General features: G+C 60.2%; 1 protein-coding gene across 1 annotated transcript; it reads right to left on the bottom strand.

Moving 5' to 3' along the window:
* Positions 1-890: 890 nt before the first annotated feature.
* NHERF1 (NHERF family PDZ scaffold protein 1) lies at positions 891-18196 on the bottom strand. The gene is made up of 6 exons (XM_047758608.1): positions 17502-18196; positions 6444-6605; positions 5422-5575; positions 3117-3157; positions 1941-2030; positions 891-1725 (listed from the first exon to the last, which is right to left on the bottom strand). Exons 1-6 carry the CDS (start codon positions 17961-17963, stop codon positions 1537-1539), a joined length of 1098 nt encoding a protein of 365 aa, XP_047614564.1. The 5' UTR covers positions 17964-18196; the 3' UTR covers positions 891-1536.

The raw sequence follows: 18196 nt of genomic DNA on the forward strand, positions 1-18196 counted from the left end.
TGCCAGGCCCAGCCTAACTGTGATTGGTGTTGTGGTAAGGGTTTTGGAAGGTTCCTGTGAACAGTGGTGGAATTCAAATCTTAACCAGGTAAAGATGGCCAGATAGTGATTTGCCCTTCTCTTAACCCTGAGGGCTCCATGGGTCCCCTCCCTGCTTCACTATCTCCCTTCTTGGTTTGTTCTCCTTGGTCCCAGGAACCTTGCTTGGTCTCCTGGTTGGGTGGAGAAGAGCCAGGGCCAACTTCCCTTCCTTCTGAGCACCTGCCCAGGAACCTGGCAGGCCACCTGGCAGATCTCCAGGATGTGGCCTCAGGTGCCAGAGGTGTAAGGGACCTGGGTCCCTTATGGAGGAGGGCATTTCACCCTTGGAAAGTCCTCTCCACCCCACCTGCTGCAGGCACGTCCCGGGCCCCATTGTGTTCTCCCCGAGTCCCTCCAGTCAGGTCTGCGGCCAGATAAGATCAAGGGAGTATCGGGGGCCAGCTCAGGCCCCTCCTGGGACTCCTCACTGTGGACAGAAAAATTACCGCCAAGCCTTCCCTCTCCCAGTGGGGCTCCATCTTGGATTTACACCTGCAACATCCCTGGAATCAGCGGTGCCTCTCTGAGCACCTGGGTCTCAACTCCCACTCCCCACTCCAGCCAGCCAAGCACATGGGGCCAGGCAGGTCCTCCTACGGAACCCAGGCTTGGCCTGGCCACCCAGACAGCTACAGGCTCTAGGCTCTGGTTAAACCAACCAGCCACCCAACCGGCCACTCCTGGCCTCGGGGTCACAGGGAGCCCTGGACCAGCCTTTCCCTCCAGCTGTACCCTACCCTTTCAGCTAGAGGCCACCCTGGGGACACCCATGGACAGAGCTCTAAAAGAAAACACAGAGGCTGAGGCGGTGTGGAGAAACCAGTTGAATTTCAATAGTTTCCTTACAATCGCGCCTGGCTCAGGGCTGGGCGGGGGAGTGGCCAGGTCCTCCCCACGTTCCCAGGTCACAGGGTGGAAGCAGAAACAAAGTCGAAGGCTAAGGCCACTATGTCCTGGACACAGCAACATGGAAGATCATGTTAATCAAGGATTCGAAAGTCCCTCTCAACTCTGTGATCCTGCACTTAAAAAAATCAAAGGAACCAAACTAAGATGCCCGAGCCACAGCTCTTGGGACGATGGCCCCCTGTCCACTCGAGATGTTGCTGAGTCCTTGATCAATCCCGGACCCAATCACCACTTGGGGTCGTGAGGGAAGGTGACCTCTCGCCCAATCCCATGCTCCTTGTTCGGCGTAGGTCCCAGAGATGTCCCCAGACGGTGGCCAGGGAACACCTGGCAGGCTGAAGCACCCGGTGGGGGGGAGAAGGGGTCACCTTCCCGGAAGTTAGGGGAAGAACATAATTCTCTAGAAAAATCAGATTTGCCAAGAAGGGGTGCTGGTGCTGATCGGTATGTCGATTCGGGGGTGAGTGGGAAGGAGGGGATGAGCCGGGGTGTGGCGCCGCGGGCCTGGCCCTGCCAGCTTTCCTGGTGGCTGGTGCCAGGGGGCGCTCAAAGGTTGCTGAAGAGTTCGTTTTTCTTGCTCCAGTCCATCTGCGGGGCCCGTTTGCTGCTGCGCTTCTGATGGGCCCTCTCTTTGGCCATGGCCAGGGAGATGTTGAAGTCCAGGACGGGGTCGGAGGAGGAGGAGGTAGATGAGGCTGCCGTGTCCTCTTTCTTAGGGCTGTCTTGGGAATTGAGCTGTCAGGAGGAGGAGGTGGGAGAGAGCAGGAGTCAGTGCCTCAGCGAGGTGGCTCCCTTGGGGCAGTGCCCAGGGAAGCCAGGTCACAAGAACAGAACGTGGCTCAGCATGTGACCTCCGAGGCAGGTTGGTGTGCCAGGAAAAGAGCGTGGCCGGGGACCAGGCTTCCGGTAACCCAGTGCCACCCCACCACCCGCCCAGCCGGCCAGCCTACCTCCTCACTGGTGTCACTGGAGGTGGATCTGGCCAGGGTGGGCCTGGGGCTCTCGGAGGCTGCCTCGGCCGGGGTTTCCCCACTGTTCTCCTGGCACAGAGCAGAGCAGGGGTGAGGGTAAGAGGGGATGAGGCAGGCAGTCCTGATCGAGGGAGGGCATTCACGGGGCAGACGGGCGCCTTGATCTGAGAGGTGCCACTGAAATCCTTGCCATTGCCCCCAAAGCCCCGCTGCCTGAGCCTGCCGGGGCCCCTTGGGGATTTGTGTTTTTACATTCTTCCAAGGATCAGAAGGCAGCCTGGTTCCACCACCGGCGGGAGGGACCACGGTGGGATTAGCTGAACTGCTCACCCCCCACCCCGCCCTCCCAATGTAGCCTTTGGAGCTGACTCCTCTTTGGGGACGCGACCAAGGAAGGGCTTCCTGGAGTGTGGGGACACCAGGGGATCACATGTGATGCCCCCTGAATCTCCTGCAGCCCACCTGTTTACTTGGACTTGACCCCAGGATTCTTGAAACCATGACCCCAAAGCAGCCAAGAAGGGCTTTGAAGGAATACGGTGGCTGAGGGTTCTAGACCCACAGATGGAGTGACAGAAGGCTTAGGCAGTCCAGGGCCGCCCCTCTGCTGTGTCCCCAGAAAGGAGCCCTGGGAAAGGGAAGCTCTTCGCAGACTGTGCAGAGACCTCCGGCTGTCCCAGAGCGAAGGCCTCGGCCAGGGACCCAGCTTGGCGCTCAGCTCCTGCCTGGGTTCCTCCTGGTCCCAGCTGGCGCCCGGCCTCATCGTCTCTCCCCCAGCCTCCACTGCCTGGAGGAGGGGCTTTGTTCTCCAGCCTGGAAGTAACCGGGGCAGGGAGCGCGCGGCCAGACACTGAAGCTCTGTTCTTGGGGGGAAGAATGGCCGCCTCTGTACGTGGGAAGGTGGAGGCGGAGCCTGGCACCCAGGAAGGCGGGCTGCAGAGGGGCCCGGCCAGGCCTCTCCCTCCTGACTGCCTTGGCCCCAGGCAGGGACCGAGGAATATACAGGCAGCGCTGCAGCTTGGGGCTCAGCAGGGAGCAGCCTGGAAACTGGAGTTTCAACCTGAGCCAGACTCTGCCCTCTTCCCAACCGTGCACCTTGCACCCTTCTCAGCACCAGGACTGAGAGCCAGAGAAGTGGTTAGGGGTCTGCCTTACCTTCTGGATCTCCCCGTTGGTGAAGGGCTCGGGCAAGGGGCCTAGGTGAGGGAGGAAAGGGCACAGGTGAGTCAGAAGCTCTGGAGAACGCCAGGGGAGTGGGGCGGGGCGGCAGCGGAAGTTGTGACCTTCAGGCGGATAAATAGATCTTGTTTCCCAAGGTCAGTGTTTAAAAGTCTCTTGACTGCAACCCATGAAGAGTACATTGAACATTTCGATAACCCGGCACCCACATAGATGACAGGCGCGCGTGTGTGACAGAGGTTTAACCAAACAACTTGCCCTTACTCCACGGCAATGCTCTTTGATATTTTCTATTCAGTCTCATTTAAAAAAAAGAGTTCCCATTGTGGCTCAGCAGGTTAAGGACATGACGTCTCAGTGAGGATGCAGGTTCGATCCCTGGCCTTGTTCAGTGGGTTAAGGAACTGGCATTGCCGCACGCTGCGGGGTAGGTCACAGGTGCGGCTGGGATCTGGTGTTTGTCGCCATGACAGTGGCGTAGGCCAGTGGCTATAGCTCCAATTTAACCCCTAGCCCAGGAACTTCCACATGCCGCAGGTGAGGCCTTAAAAAAAAAAAAAAAAAATGCTGTTCTCTGTCTACTTAATTAATCTCAGTAACCACTGATGAGTAAGGAGTTGTTTGAAAAGCACCGTCCTAGATGGGGTTGAAATTCCAGGCGAACTGCCTACCAAACCACCTGGGAAGCTTGTTAGAAATACCGATGCCTGGGCTTTGGAACCAGAGTTTCTGATTCGGAGGGCCTGGGGCAGGCCTAGGAACAAGTTTTCCTCCAGGGTGTCACCAGGACTGGAACCACACCCTGGTTATGATTAGTACCTGAAGCAGCTGTAAGAAAAAATAACCTACCTCCCCCTGCGAGTGCGGCGATGAGGGGGACAAGAGGGCTCAGGGCAGCGTCCTGGGCCCCCCCTCCCCGGCTCACCAGGGCAGAGGCCCCACCAGGCTGCAAAGGGGGCTGTTCCATCTCTGGGGGTGGGCCAGCCTGGGAGAGTGTCTTAGATCAGTGTGCATCTGTCCCTTTGCCCTAGACCGGGGCCCGGGCAGACGGACAGGAGACATGGTGACTCTCGCTATTTCCTTCCTTTCGACACCCACAGCCTTCCCACAGACACAGGGACACTCACTCCCAACTCCCCCCAAGCAGCCCCCGGAGGGGACATTCCCTTCCGTGCAGAGAGTTACATCCAGGTGGGAGGAGGGACACCAAGGAAGGGGACCCACCCCAGGTGGCCCTGCAACAGGGAGACTGGCAGGTGTGGGAGAAGGAAGCTGGGGGAGGCAGGGGGAGGTGGGTGAGGAGCCGAGTGGAATCCAGATTTCAGCTGTGTCTTCCCACCATGCCACCAAGAGCATGGGCTTGGCACTGGGGGCTGCCCTGGGCCTCAGTCTCCCCCTTACTGAAGAAGGGGATAACCTGAGCTGTCTGGTTTCCATGACCTTGGGAAACAACAGAAAGGTGCTACCCACCCACCCCACACCCAGAGCCTCTAGGGACCTCTAAGGGACCCACACCTGCTTCTAGGAACCCCCGGGACCCACTGGGCCCTTCCAGCCAGGGGTCCAGGTCTGTGGCAGGACCTCTGTGTGGACCCCTCCGTGACAGATTCGGCCCTCAGGGAGGCCCCCACCCATTGTAAAGTCCGAAGAGGATCGGCCTCCCCACCCAACCCAGGAGCCATCTTCCCAGGGAGAAAGTCCGGGCCAGGGAGCAGAGCATCGCTCAACTCCTCCCCACCCGGGTGCAGCAGCCCTGCCCCATTTGGCTTGGGCTGGGGCGAGGGAGGTGCCAGGCTTGGCAGGGGGATGTGGGGGATGGGGAGGGCAGGGGCCCAGGGACCCACCGCTCTCCAGAGCCAGCAAGCCTGGGTTTCCAAGACAACCTGAGAGAAGGGAAGGGGAGGCCCCGGGCCCCTGTCATTGGACTCCAATGACCAAGCAAAGGCTGGAAGCTGCCCCAGAGTTAACCCTTCCCTTGCCTCAGCACTGCAGGAAGAACTTGCTGGGGGTGGAAGGTGGGGGCCCAGCCTCCCTCTGGTGCTGCAGCTTTGGCCTGGGAAGGAATCAGCCGCTCCCTTCCACCTTGCCCTCCCTTGTGTCGGCTCCCATGCCACTCCTCTGCCATCATATGCCATCCTCAGACACCCAATGCCAACGCCTCTTCCTCTCCCTGACCCTCTCTCCCAACCCACACTGCCTGCTTCTCCTGGCTCGGGTCATAGAAAAGTCTAGAGCACTGGCCAACATCCCGGGGGACTTCCAGGCGCCCCATGCAGCTCACCACTCAGGTGCTCCTGAGACGGGATCACTTTGCATTTCTTGAAGAACTCATCCGTCTCCCTGTCCACCACCAGCAGCTTGGCCTCGTCCCCACCAGCCTTGATGGCAGATACCACATCCCCGTGCTGCTTGCCCTCCACGCAGACCCCGTTCACCTGTGGGGGAGGCAGGGGAACAGATGGAGGTGGTACGAGGGGTCCTCTCTGTGCTTCGCCAGTTGGCAATTGGGGACACTCAGCCCCGCTTGCCCGGAGACTCCCGAGCCAGGCCAAGCGGTCCTCCCACTCGACAGTCAGACAGGGAGGCGGGACACGTGGGAAAAGCCAAAGAAAATATCCCGCCGAGACTGAACAAACACAGCTGTGACAGACGGGACGGGAGAGCTCTAGGAGCCTGGGTGGGGCCCCCGCTCTCCTCGCCACTTCCTTCTCTGGGCCTTGGTTTGCTCACGTGTAAAATGAGAAGTCTTAGGAGAGCGGATCTTCCCGAGCCGAGGTTCTAAGACTGAGATTCTGGGACCTGCCCAAGGCACTTGCTTCACGTTGCCTCTCCCGACGAGCGCGAGGGGGAGTGTGCCCAGCACCCCCCCCCCCGCCCCCGGAGAAGGATGTCCCCCTCCCACCCCATCCCTGCACCTGGCGCAGAGGCCTCAGGCAGCGTGAAACTCGGCGGTGGCCCCAGACATCTACCTGGATGGATGGGTGAATGGGGGGCCCCGGTGTGTGTGCCGGGCGAAGCAGGCCCCAGGGGAGATGGGGCAGGAAAGAAGGCATTCGTTCAGCCTCCCTGTCCATCTGTCCACCACCCATCCTTCCTTCCTCCCTCTGGCCCACCAATCTGCCCCCAGCCCTCGCCGCCCCCCCCTTCCTTCCTCCATCTATTCGGCATCTCTGGGCTGCCCGGGCCCCGGAGGGGGACCCACTGAAAGGGCACAGCTGCTAAGCCAGGGGCAGGTGGTGTGATGGCTGTGCAGGGCTGGCGGTCAGGAGGGGAGAGTCCCGGGAAGCAGGCAAGCCGCATTACCTCCACGATGCGGTCCTGGGCCCGGAGCCCTGAGGCCTCAGCGGGCGAGTCTGGGTCCACTGCCCGGATGAACTGGCCTGGCTTGGACTTGTCACTGTGCAGGTTGAAGCCATAGCCGTTGGGGCCCTTCTTCATGGCGCAGAGCCGAGGCCGAAGCTCACGCTGTGGGGAGAAAGGAAGGGCCATGGCCATCGTACATTGTCCTGGTTCTGTCCTTCCAGCTCCGGTGACCCCACCTCCCCCAGGGAGACGGGGGAGATCCTACCAGCAAGGAGAGAGCATGCTGGCCTGGGACCCCACATTGCAGCACACTACCTGGGGGACCCTGACCATCCCTTTTCTATTCTTTTTAGGGCTCTACCTGAGGCATGTGGAGGTTCCCAGGCTAGGGGTCGAATCAGAGCTACAGCTGCCGGCCCACACCACAGCCACAGCAACGCAAGATCCGAGATGTGCCTGTGACCTGCACCACAGCTCACGGCAACACCACATCCTTAACCCACTGAGCGAGGCCAGCCACTGAACCAGTGTCCTCATGGATACTAGTTGGATTCATTGTCGCTGAGCCGCAATGGGAATTCCTAATTATGTTATTTTGATTTCTACCTCATCCCTCCCAGCTGATGGCTCAGTCTGGCCTTCCCGGAGGGGTGGGGTGACAGCCCTGCCAGCCTGGTTGGGTACCCGGGACATGTGACTGGGGATTCCCACCTCCTCTGTATCCTATTCTCTGCAGCAGGGGACGCAAGGGCAGGTGTTCACTCCAAGCTAGTCAGCATGTCACCAAACCAAACGGCCCAGCCTAAAGGGAGTTGGGGGGCTGGATGACCCAGACCTGGGGGAGGCACAGCCAGCGGTCCTGGACAGGACAAGCACACCCCACTAGCAGAACCAAGGCTGAGAACAGAGGCAGTAACAGAACCCAAGACCCTGTGGGCCTCCAAGGAGACTGAATGTGGGGCCGGGTGGGTGTGAAAAGCAAGGCTGGGCTCAGGGGAGCACTGTGTGGCTGTGGCCACGGCCTGGAGAAGGGGACCCAGCACGTTTATAGGACGGATGATGTGAGGGGGGCCTGAGCCTAAGGACTGACTTGGGGTTCCTCTCCCCCACCTCCCAGGCAGATGCCAGGCAAGGAGCTGAAGTCAGGGCCCAGGCTCCAGCTAATGAGCGACGTGACCTGGGGCAAGTAATTTCCTTCTCGGAGCCTCGGGTTCCTTGTTTATAGACCGCTCTTCATGCGCCTGCCTCCCAGCGTTGCCAGGTCCCCCCGAGGTCACAACCGTTCTCAGGTCCTCGTGCCCACGGTGCCATAACGGTAACAAACGGTCACAAGAAGCTGAGAAGTCAGATTCTGGGGGCGGGGTGCCAGGTTGCTCTGAAACCTCAGTCTCCCGCTGGGAGTGGAAAAGCCGAGGGCGCAGGGCCTCCTGCCCCAACCTGCCAGCGCTGGGAGGCAGCTCCCATCTGTGGTGGAGCCCCGGTCCCCACCCCGCGACTCTGCGGGGCGGGGAGGTGGCCAAGGGTGACTCTGCTTGCCTCTAGATGCCTGGGCGGGCCTCTCTCCCCCCGTTTCAGGATGTTGGTTGGGGGTGTGGAGGGGCCAAGACAGGAAGGAGGGGGTGAGGGGGCGGTTAGGCTGAGTTTACCCTCATCAGGACTAGAGGCCGCACTCCACCAGGCTCCCCTCATCCCAAACCACATCAGACGGTTCAGGGGTGTAAAAAGCGGGGGTCCCACAGAGGCACCCTCCTCTCCCCGGTTCCCCCATCCCCCTCCTCTTCCTCGTGGCAGAGCCCATCCCCCGCGGATGACACCCCCACCGCCACCCCGTTATAGGGGGGCAGCCCCTCCCGCCCTCCTGCATCCAGTTCCGGGAGTGAGGCTCTTCTCCCCTCAAGCGGATCCCTCCCCGAGTGGCCAGCCCAGCCCCCCTCCCCAGGCCCAGGTGAGCTGGAACAGGTCTGACCAGTTGCTACCGGGGGCAGGCTCAACTTTCAGACCCAGCCAGGCTGCTCTCCCAGTCACCCTGAGAAAGTGAGGAGGGTGAATGGGGGCGGGGGGGGGTGTCCTGAGGTCTCTGCTCCCCCCACCCCATCCCTAAGATGTGGAAACGTCAGCCTCATAGCAGGGGAGCCAGACCTCTGCTCTAGGCTCGGGCTCGGGCACTGTTTTGGCTCAGAGTCCGTGCTCCTTCCACCATCCGTGGAAGGACCCGAGCCCGGGCAGGGCGGAGGCCCCCTTGGAGCCGAAGACAGCAGAAGTTGCAAACACTGACTGCGTCTCTGCTGGGAGGTGCTAGATGACGATGAAACCACAGGCTTCCTTCCGGGTGCCTCGGCCGGGGCCCGGGGAGCGGCAGTGGGCAAGCCGGGTGGCTCCAGGGGCTCTCCTGGCTGGTGAGGCTGCACTTGCTGCCCCGGGATGGGTCTCTGCGCTGCAGGCTTCCCTGGCGGGTCCCTGGCGTGCTTGCCTGGTGACCTGTCGCCGCTGCTGCAGCAGGCCCTGCTTTGCAGCTCGCTCCCTTCTGCCAGCACCAAGCCATGAAAAGTTGGGGAAATGGCAGGTCTGGCTCTTCCCTGGGCACAGGGACCGGCTCTGTTGCTTTGTGGGGGAGGCTGGGCAGAGGGGCAAGGAAGCCCCAGGTTTTTTCCAAAGCATTCAGCAAATACAGCCCCACCTGGCTCCCACCTTCCCAAGTCCCTGAAGGCTCCCTTCCTTCCCAGGGGAGGGGGCTTCCCGCCCTCCCTGGGAGACCAGCCTAGTTTCTCTCCACCCCTCCCCCAGCAGCCTCCAGGAGGTGTCGTTGCCAGCTGCTGAGTCAGCCATCCAAGCAGCCCATCCCAGCCCGAGTGGAGCGGGTGCTGTCAGGGGTCCTGAGGGCGTGTGGTCTCCAGGCCCGGCACTGAGAGGAGAAACGGGGAGGGGTCAGGCCCCCAGCCAGATCTTGGCCACCACTGCTTCCGGGCCTGCATCCTCAGAGCTGGGGCGGGGCCTGGGTTCGGCCTCTTGGGCAAGGGGATAAGTGGACTGTCCAGGACATCCTGGGCCTGGTACATGGCCCCCAGGAGCTCAGGAGAGGCCTTGTGCCGTGGCGGCAGCTCCAGAAGGGTCCGGGGCTGGAGGCGGGGTGACTTCAAGGGCGACAGGATCCCAGAGGGCTCAGAGCCTCTGGTGGAGAAGGTAACAGAGATGATAACAGCTGGAAGTAAAACCCAGGATCTGCTCAGCAAGGAGTCTGGCAGAGACTGGGGAGTGAGAGGAAGGCTATGAGGCCGTGGTGGCAGAGCGGCCGTGCAAATGGGCTGGGGCGGCTGGGGGCTGCGTGGGGCTGTGTCTCTCACTGTCAGATGGTGCCAGACCCGCTTTCCAGAAAAGACTCCGCCAAGAGAACTGCTCCAGGATGCTTTCCATGGGAACTTGTCCCAAACCCTTGCACAGGCCTGCCCTGGCTGTTCCCTCTGTCTCCCCCCGCCCCCCGCCCGCCCCACCCCGCTGGCCAGGGAGCCCAGCCCACCCCAAGTGGCCGCCCTGTCACCTCCACCCACGCAGCCCAGGGAGCGGACGTTGGGCACGGAATTCAATAGGCGCCACCAGCAGCCACCTGGAAAGCTGGGGAAAGTCGATACCCTAATCCCGGTGACCGTCTCTGGGGAGCAGGTCCAGGCCCGCTCCTTGCTCCCCCTCCGGGAGGGCAGCTGGGGGCCAACGCCCCACCGGGCCCAGCCCCTCCCTGGCCGGCGTCATGGTGATAGGCCCTATAGAAAACAGCCGGCTGCTTCCCACAGGCCAGCCAGCTCTCAGCCCCAGGAGGCGGGGCTGGAGGAGCAGGAAGATCACCGGGGTGGCCAGGGGAACAACAGAGGTGACCTGTCACCTCCCAAGACTGCCCTTCCCCCAGCCCAGCCAGCCAAGGGCTCCAGTTTATGCAAATAAGATGAGAAAGGTACCCTGCTGCCCCATGCGGAGGAATCAGCCCCCAAAGGGGGGTGGGGATGATGGGGGGGGCCTGACTGTCCCGGGGGAGGGGTGGGTACATGGGGTAAGGAACCAAGGCTAATCTGCGAAGAAACTCAGTCCCTTTCCATGGGGCTCTGGAGACACAGGCTGGGTCTGGCGCCAGCTCCTCAAGGAAACCAGGATGGAGTAAGCTGGCTTTGCCTGGGGATGACGTGTGACTGGGCAGCATGGGGGTACTGTCCTTAGAGCAGGCTGGGAAGTGACCAGGAGTTCAGGCCGCTGGCCAGTGTCCAGGGCTCTAGGCTGAAAAGCATCATCTCCTCACCCAAGGGGAGGTACCGAGGGCCTGGCTGCCACTGATGTGGCTTCATTTCACCCTGGAAGACCCCCCACCACATACATACCCCATCCTATGCTCTACTGAGGGATGCTGGACACCACCCTTTGCAAAAAAGGAGCGACTCTGGAGTTCCCGTTGTGGCTCAGTGGTTAACAAATCCGACTAGGAATCATGAGGATGCGGGTTCGATCCCTGGCCTTGCTCAGTGGGTTAAGGATCCAGTGTTGCCGTGAGCTGTGGTGTAGGTCGCAGATGTAGCTCGGATCTCACGTGGCTGTGGCTCTGGCGTAGGCCGGCAGCTACAGCTCCGATTGGATCCCTAGCCTGGGAACCTCCATGTGCTGCAGGAGCGGCCCTAGAAAAGACAAAACAAAAACAAAAACGAGCGACTCTGGCCCTTGATCTTGGGCCTGCTGTTTCTCAGCAGCAAGGCCCTTCTCTGAAGCCCTGCAGGGTGTGCTCCAGGAGGGAGCCAGATGATACAGAGGGGGCTGCTTCTTTGACACGCCCACGGAGAGGCCCCGAGCCAGGTTCTACCTCTGGCTTTTTTCCCCGGTGCTGGCCCGAGATCCACCTGGCAGAGTTTGGCTCAGGTCTCCCCAGGGCTGGGCAAGCCTGGGACGGAGCGGGCTGGTAGCTGGGCTGCTGCCCGGCTGGATGCCATCCAGGCTGGCCTCCCCATGCCCACTTGCCCCCGCAGGCTCTCCACCAGCATCCCTCACCCTCCTGCCAAAAGCCACTGGATTTCAATTTCACTCCTGGGGGTTGTCCCTAGAGGCTCTGCAAGGAACTTCTTGGAGCTTGTGAAACTGGGGCTCTCTTGAAATAACAAATAGCAGCTGCCATTTAGCTTTTTTCTGTTTTTTAAAACAGCTGCACCTGTGGCGTATGAAAGTTCCCAGGCTAGGGGCTCTAGAGGCTGAATTGGAGCTGCAGCTGAAGCCTATGCCACAGCCACCGCAACACCAGATCCAAGCTTGCGGCAATGCTGGATCCTTAACCCACTGAGAAAGGCCAGGGGTCGAACCCGCCTCCTCAGGGACACTATGTTGGGTTCTTAACCCACTGAGCCACAATGGGAAGTCCTGTAGCTGCTGTTTAGAGAGCACTTAACTCTGTATGGACCAAGCACAGCACTAGGGCTTTATAAATGTATTTTCTCATAGAGACCCAATAATAACCCTGCAAGGAAGGTATTATTGCCCTCACTCCACAGATGAGGAAACTCAGGTCCAATGCATGGCATGCATTGCTCAGGTACACACAGCTGGCAGGAGGAGGGTAGGCTCTGAACTCAGACCCAGAGCAGCACTGCCCAACAGAAACCGAATGCCAGTCAGGCAGGTAACATTTTCTAGTAGCTACATTAAGAAGTAAAATGAAGAGTTCCCTGGTGGCCTAGTGGTTAAGGACCCAGTGTGTCACTGCTATGGCTCAGCTCATATCCCTGGCCTGGGCACTTCCATGTGCTGTGAGTGTGGCCCTGGGAAAAAAAGTTATTACTGGGCTAGTTTACATCCTTTTATCTGTACTTTGTTTTCAAAATGTGGTGTGCAATTCACCCTCAGCATTTCTCAGCTGAGATCATACTCCAAGTGCTAAGAGCCACATGTGGTCACTGGCTGCCAAAAAGGCCCCCAGAGACCTCAGCGCGCTCCCTCTCAGCCAGCAGGCTGCCGGAGGAAGCCCCAGCCTCTTCTCCACCTACCAGCCTTTGCTCTTTCAACTGGCATCATGACAAGACAAGTACAGGGAGAGGCTGGAGGCTTTGGCCCTGGGAAGCCAGGGCTCTGGCCTCAGTCCCTCAGCCCTGAGCGCCACTGGAACCCAGACCTGGGACTTTCGCACCACTGGTGCTTTTCAGGGCACAGGAATCTAAACTAGGTGTAGGCCTAGGGGCCCGGGAACATGGTGAGCTGTCCTGTCCTGACAGGTGGGGCAGGAAGGTCAAGGCCAACAGTCCAGGTCAGCCTCTGGGAGCGCCTTTTGTGCTACAGGAGAGCAAGGGTAGGTTCTCAGGACCTGGGAGTGGTCACCAGACTCCCGGCCAAGTCCGTCCCCTGAGAAGGGATGGGGCCAGGACGGCCTTCTGGGTGACGTCTCTGGCTGACACCTCCTGGGGACAGAGCACCTGGGAGTCCTGGACCCTTGCGGGGAGTTGGTTCAAGCAGCCTGACTTGATGCCACTGTGATGGCCCGGGTGTGGCCCAGAACCTGATGGGCAGAGACACCTGGCTGGAGAGTCAGACCCTCAAGCACAGCCCAAGCGAGCGGCTGGATGGAGGTGCAGACACTGGAGTCAGAGCAGCGGGCTTCTCAGCCCCACCCCCGCTGCCTACAAAGTCCTCACCTCACTAGCTGGGAACCCTGGGGCCACCCCCCTGAAGTGATGGAGCCTCAGTGTCCACCTATAGACAGTGGAGCTCTTATCTGCCTCACAGGGTGGTCGTGTGGACTTTAGAAGAGATAAGGCGTGTTTAGGGCAGTGCAGCTTGCCAGACACAAATAATAGCTATGATGTATTTACTGTTTATCAACTTACGAAACAGAGAAAATAATACCTAGGGTTTGCAGGGTTGTGAGGAGGGGGGAAAAAAAAAATCAATGAAATGCGTGTCAATATCTTTCTGGCACAGGGCTGGGCAACTAGCAGGCCCAGTAGGAATTTGAACGGCCTCTCTGTCTTAAGAGTCGCTCCTGGTGTTGGGGTCTAGGGCTCTGGTTTCCCCCGTAAGAGGCTTGCAGCACCCACAGGATCTTGGCTAGGCCCCTGATTCCTAGGGAACCCATGGGAAGAGGGGCCTGGAGAGGGGGAGAAGGGCCCCCATCAAGACCCTCTGGGTTCCTTGAGAAGGAGAATCGTCTCCAGAACTGAAGAGGAACCAGAGGGTATTAAGCAGGGGGCTGCCCCAGGGGAGAGAGAAATCCCAAGTATGCGGCTTAAAGGAGGAACACAAACCCTGTCCATTCCAAATCCAAACATCCTGCAGCTCCAAGCCTGCTCTGCGCTTGCAGACTCCGTCCTGGTCTGGGTGAAATGGGAATGTGGGAAAGGGGGTGGGAGCTGCCCGCTAACTGTACCCACTCCCCCACCCCTGCCTTGCAGCCTGGGGTGCCTGCCCTGTCCCTGCATCTGGGATCACAGTCAGGTCTGGTGAGAACCCACCCTCATTGTCCCATGGAACATCCTCTACAACCCTGCGGGGGGGTGGGGGGTGGGGGGTGGGGGGTGGGATCCCCATTTCACAGAGGCAGAAGCTGAGGCTTGCAGGGAACAGAGAACACTCAGGACCCCAGAGCCAGCGGGCGGGCAGCTGGGCTGAGACTCGCGTGTTTCTCCAGCGGTCCCCTAAGCCCAGCCTTCTTGCTTTCTAGTTTTAAAGTGGAAGCTGCTAGAAGGCAAGGAAGAGGAGCAGCGGGTGGGCTCTATCTGGAATTCTGATCTCTGGGTGTGCTCGGAGGCCAGAACAGGCCCAGGTGGGCTGGGCTGATGGATTCGGACAAAGGTCCCTGATGGCTGTAACGCGTTCATTCATTCATGCAAAAGTTATTTATTGGGCCCCTCCCGACTAGGAGCCGGGGGAGATAAACAGGAGTAATCCTCAGCTGTTGCCCTTGGGACTCTGGGCAGGAGGCGGTGGAGGGGACGTGAACAGATGGATGATTCAGAGGATTCGGATACCGTGTGTTCAGAGGAGGAAAGGACAGGGAGGAGATGAGCTTTTAAGTCCTGTGGGGTGGAGGAAAGGCCCCTCGAAGAAGGGAACTAAGGGTCCCCACGTGCAAATGTCAGAGGCGAAGACTCAGAGCGCAGGGCATGCTGGGAGGGAAGCCAGCCCCTCAGGGTGGCCTGGTGGACTGGGGGGCTCAGGAGGGCCCTGGAAAGGAGCCTGCCAGAATGTGAAGGGCTGGGGAACACAGGATTATTCAAAAACAGCGACCTGTGCTTGAGCACTTGCAGACGCCAGGCTTGGCCACAGCTGTGTGTGCCCGACGACAGGGGCAGATCCAGGGCCAGCTGTCCCCCTTGGATGAGCATGTGAAACCCTCAGGAAAACACTTATTAATCCAGATCCCAGCAAATAACGTTTACTGAGCACCTATTTAGTGCCGAGGCACCGAGCTACTGGCTTTCCGGACCGCCCCAGGCAGCCCTGGCAACCCCATGAGGCCACTCCTGTCGCCCCCAGTTTACGCAAGAGGAAATGGAAGCTTAGAGAGATTGGTTGAGAAACGTGGCTGGGGGTGGCCCAGCTGCAGATGGGGGGCCCGCGAGGCCCCTGTGACGGGCGCCAAGCTCAAGGGTTGAGGCCCCATCCAGTGACTGCGGGAGGCTGCGGGCAGGGGTGCCACTGCGCCCCTCCCTGTGCATGGAGATGGGCTGGGCTCGAAGCACCAGTACTGCCGGCGCCCCTCGCCCTCTGCCCTGCATTGGGCACCACCCAGGCTGGTCTCCCAATGAGATGTCACCGGCCACCCACTCTGTGTGACACTCTCCCACAAACACCTTCTCCACGTCTGAGAACTAATGGAGATGCTCTAACAGCCCCCACTTTGCAAACGAATTCAGACGAAAACTAACAGTAACCGTCAATGCTGTACATAAGAGATGAAAGAGATGCCTTTTGAGGAACAATGTTTGATGTCTATTAATACATTTTTTTTTCAAAGGCAGGGTGGGTCACCTGCATGCTCACCACACCAGGAATTTCCTACCAGAGGGATTAACGCTGCTGAGCAGCTCTGCAGAGGCTGAGGGACCCCCAGCTCGCTCACTCAGAGCTGGGATTCAAACGCCCGGGCGTAAAAGGAGCTCTGTCCAGCACCCACTAGGGGCTCAAGTACTTCCCATTATTTGGAAAATTCTAGAGAAGGCAGGTGACACTGGAAACCAACACCCCCATTCTATAGATGGGAGAACCATGACACAGAGAAGTTCTGACTTGCTTGGTGACCTGAAACCCCAAGAGGCCTGGTGACGATGTCGCTGGGGACTGGCCGGGGGTCTCACTCCCTTCTAGGGGCCCCACAGAGCACACACACAAATGCAGGGAATCTGATTCTGTGCTCACCCAGCGAGCTGCCTTTCCAGAAGGCCTGATGGGGGGTGCACGTGCTAGGCCAGGCCTCTATTCTAGCTCTTTGTCCTCTACCTCCCCGCAGGCCCTCCCGCACCCAGCAGTGAAACCAAAAGGGCACTGGGAGGAGCCGAACATGACCGCAACCTAGGGGGGCGGGTTGCTTGTGCAAGTGCCAAAGTCCAAAAAAAAAAAAAAAGAAAAAGAAAACAAAAAACGGAATGGCAAATTGATGCACTCAGCACAAAGTTCAAACTGGATTTCTGCCTGGGACCAGAGGTTGTGAGTTCCAGTTCCCTGGTGTCAAACCCGACCAGGGGTGCTCTGACCCTGCCCCAACCCTTGCCGATGCCAGCTGGGCAGTGGCAGGAAGTAGGAGCCTGGCGGCCCTGGCACCCAGTGTTGTCCGGACCGGGCTCCAGGTGACCTCACTTCCACCAAACCAGTTGGTTTTCTCAGGCTCCACCTTCTACCTTAAAAGCTGAACTGTGCCCTTTCTCTGTCAAGGGAGGCTTCTACTGGCACCAGGGACACCCCCGCCAGCAGGTGGAGAGCTGGTACAAGCCAAATGGGCCCTGGGGAGGTCCAGGCCCTGCTCCCCAGTTTCGCCGCGAGGCCTTCCCCGTCACTCTCAGGGGACAGGAGGATCAGGGCAAGTCCTGTTTTCCCTCTGCCCTCAACCCCTGCAACTAATCCAAACTGGACTCATTAAACACCAAACATGGGCAAAGAAACAACCAGCTTGCTTGCTGTCTGGGGACTGGAGTAACACAGCTGATGCCAGGGCAAGGGCACCTGCCCGTGGTGACATGCTGGCTGCTATTACGGCCCAATGACCCTGGACCACTCCCCCCCCTTCCCCCAGCCATTTCTCCTCCTCCAAGGTCTTCCCTCCTGCTCCCAGATACAAGCCAGCGCTTACTCCTCACATTCCTGAGAATCATAAATCCTCCTGGGTGACAGAGCCGCCACCCACGCCCACCAGACGCCTCTGCACCTCCTCCCCGCACCCCACCCCCACACATCGTCTGCGGTGGTGGAGCGTCTCCTTTTTAGAAGTCACACTAGACTCTAGGAGGAGGATGAAGTCCAGCCGGGCTGCAGTTAATGATCCACGCGCCAGCGGGCTATGGGGAATGGGGGAAGTGACAGGAGAACGCAGTCGGTGACCCCTCTCCTCCCATCGGGGCGCCCCACGGAGAGGGGGTAGTTATTCCTTTAGTTTTTGGAAGTCGGGGCCGCTCTCACTTCAGCCCAGCTTCATTCACCACCCTCAGGGGCGGCGAAGGCAGCTGGTCAGTCCGGCGGGTCTGAGGTGGGATTGGGGGTCCCAAGGGACGGGAGCAGACGCCACCAACAGAGTGCGGAAGAGGGGACTGGGCTCCCTTGCGCCGCCCTCTCTGACTCCTACTCCCAAAGGCCAAGGGACAAGAGCTGCAAGTGGCCAAGACGCTCGGGGTCCCAGCCCAGTCTGGGGAGAGGAGTAGGGGTCGCGAGTCGCAGCCTCAAGCCTGCAACTGCCAGTTCGCCCGATCCGCGGGCGGAAGCAGTCTCCCCCTTGAGGATCGAGTTTCAGAAAGACAAGGCGGGAGCAGGGCCGGGCGTCCGGGGCGCCTGGGTCTCTCCACTCTTCCCCCTCCCATTCGGTTCCAGCCTCGCCTCCCGGCCCGGGCCCACGCTTACTGGCTCCTGACGGCTCTTCTCCGCCTCGTGCGGCTCCGGCGTGGCGGCCGGCGGCTCATTTTCGCTGTCAGCCCCCTGCGCCTCGGCGGCGGCCGGCGGCTCGGCCTGCCCGGGCCCTTCTTGGGCGCGTAGCATCTCCTCCCGGACCTGGACGCCCAACTTCTGCAGCCTCTCGTCGGTCTCGGGGTCGACCACCAGCAGTCGCACGGCGTTAAGTGCGGCCCGGATGCGGCTCACCACCTGCTGGTGGGTCTCCTTCTCCACGTTCTCGCCGTTCACCTCCACTAGCCGGTCCCCGGCCAGCAGTCCCGACTTTTCAGCCGGCGAGCCGGGCTCCACCAGCCGGATGAACTGGCCTAACTTGCCCTTTTCCCCGTGCAAGTGGAAGCCGTAGCCGTTCGGACCCTTCTCCAGGCAGCAGAGCCGGGGCAAGGGCGCCCCGGCCGCCGAGTCCGCGCTCATCTCGCCTTCAGCGGCGGGAAGCAGAGTTCGGAGACGGGATGGTCCAACCCTTTTCCCTACCCTGAGGGCGGGGGTGGCGAGAACGACAGCGGAGGGGAAACCTGGCGCCGCGGGACTTGAGGAGAAAGCAGGTGTCCCGAGAGCCGGAGCGGCGAAATACTGGGAGCAGAGTACGCAACGTTCAGACCAATCCCCGCCCCGCGCGGCGTCTGAGAGTTCCAGAACCCGACCCG

The sequence above is a fragment of the Phacochoerus africanus genome, chromosome 14 (genome assembly GCF_016906955.1).
Source record: "Phacochoerus africanus isolate WHEZ1 chromosome 14, ROS_Pafr_v1, whole genome shotgun sequence".
NCBI classification, from domain to species: Eukaryota; Metazoa; Chordata; class Mammalia; order Artiodactyla; family Suidae; genus Phacochoerus; species Phacochoerus africanus.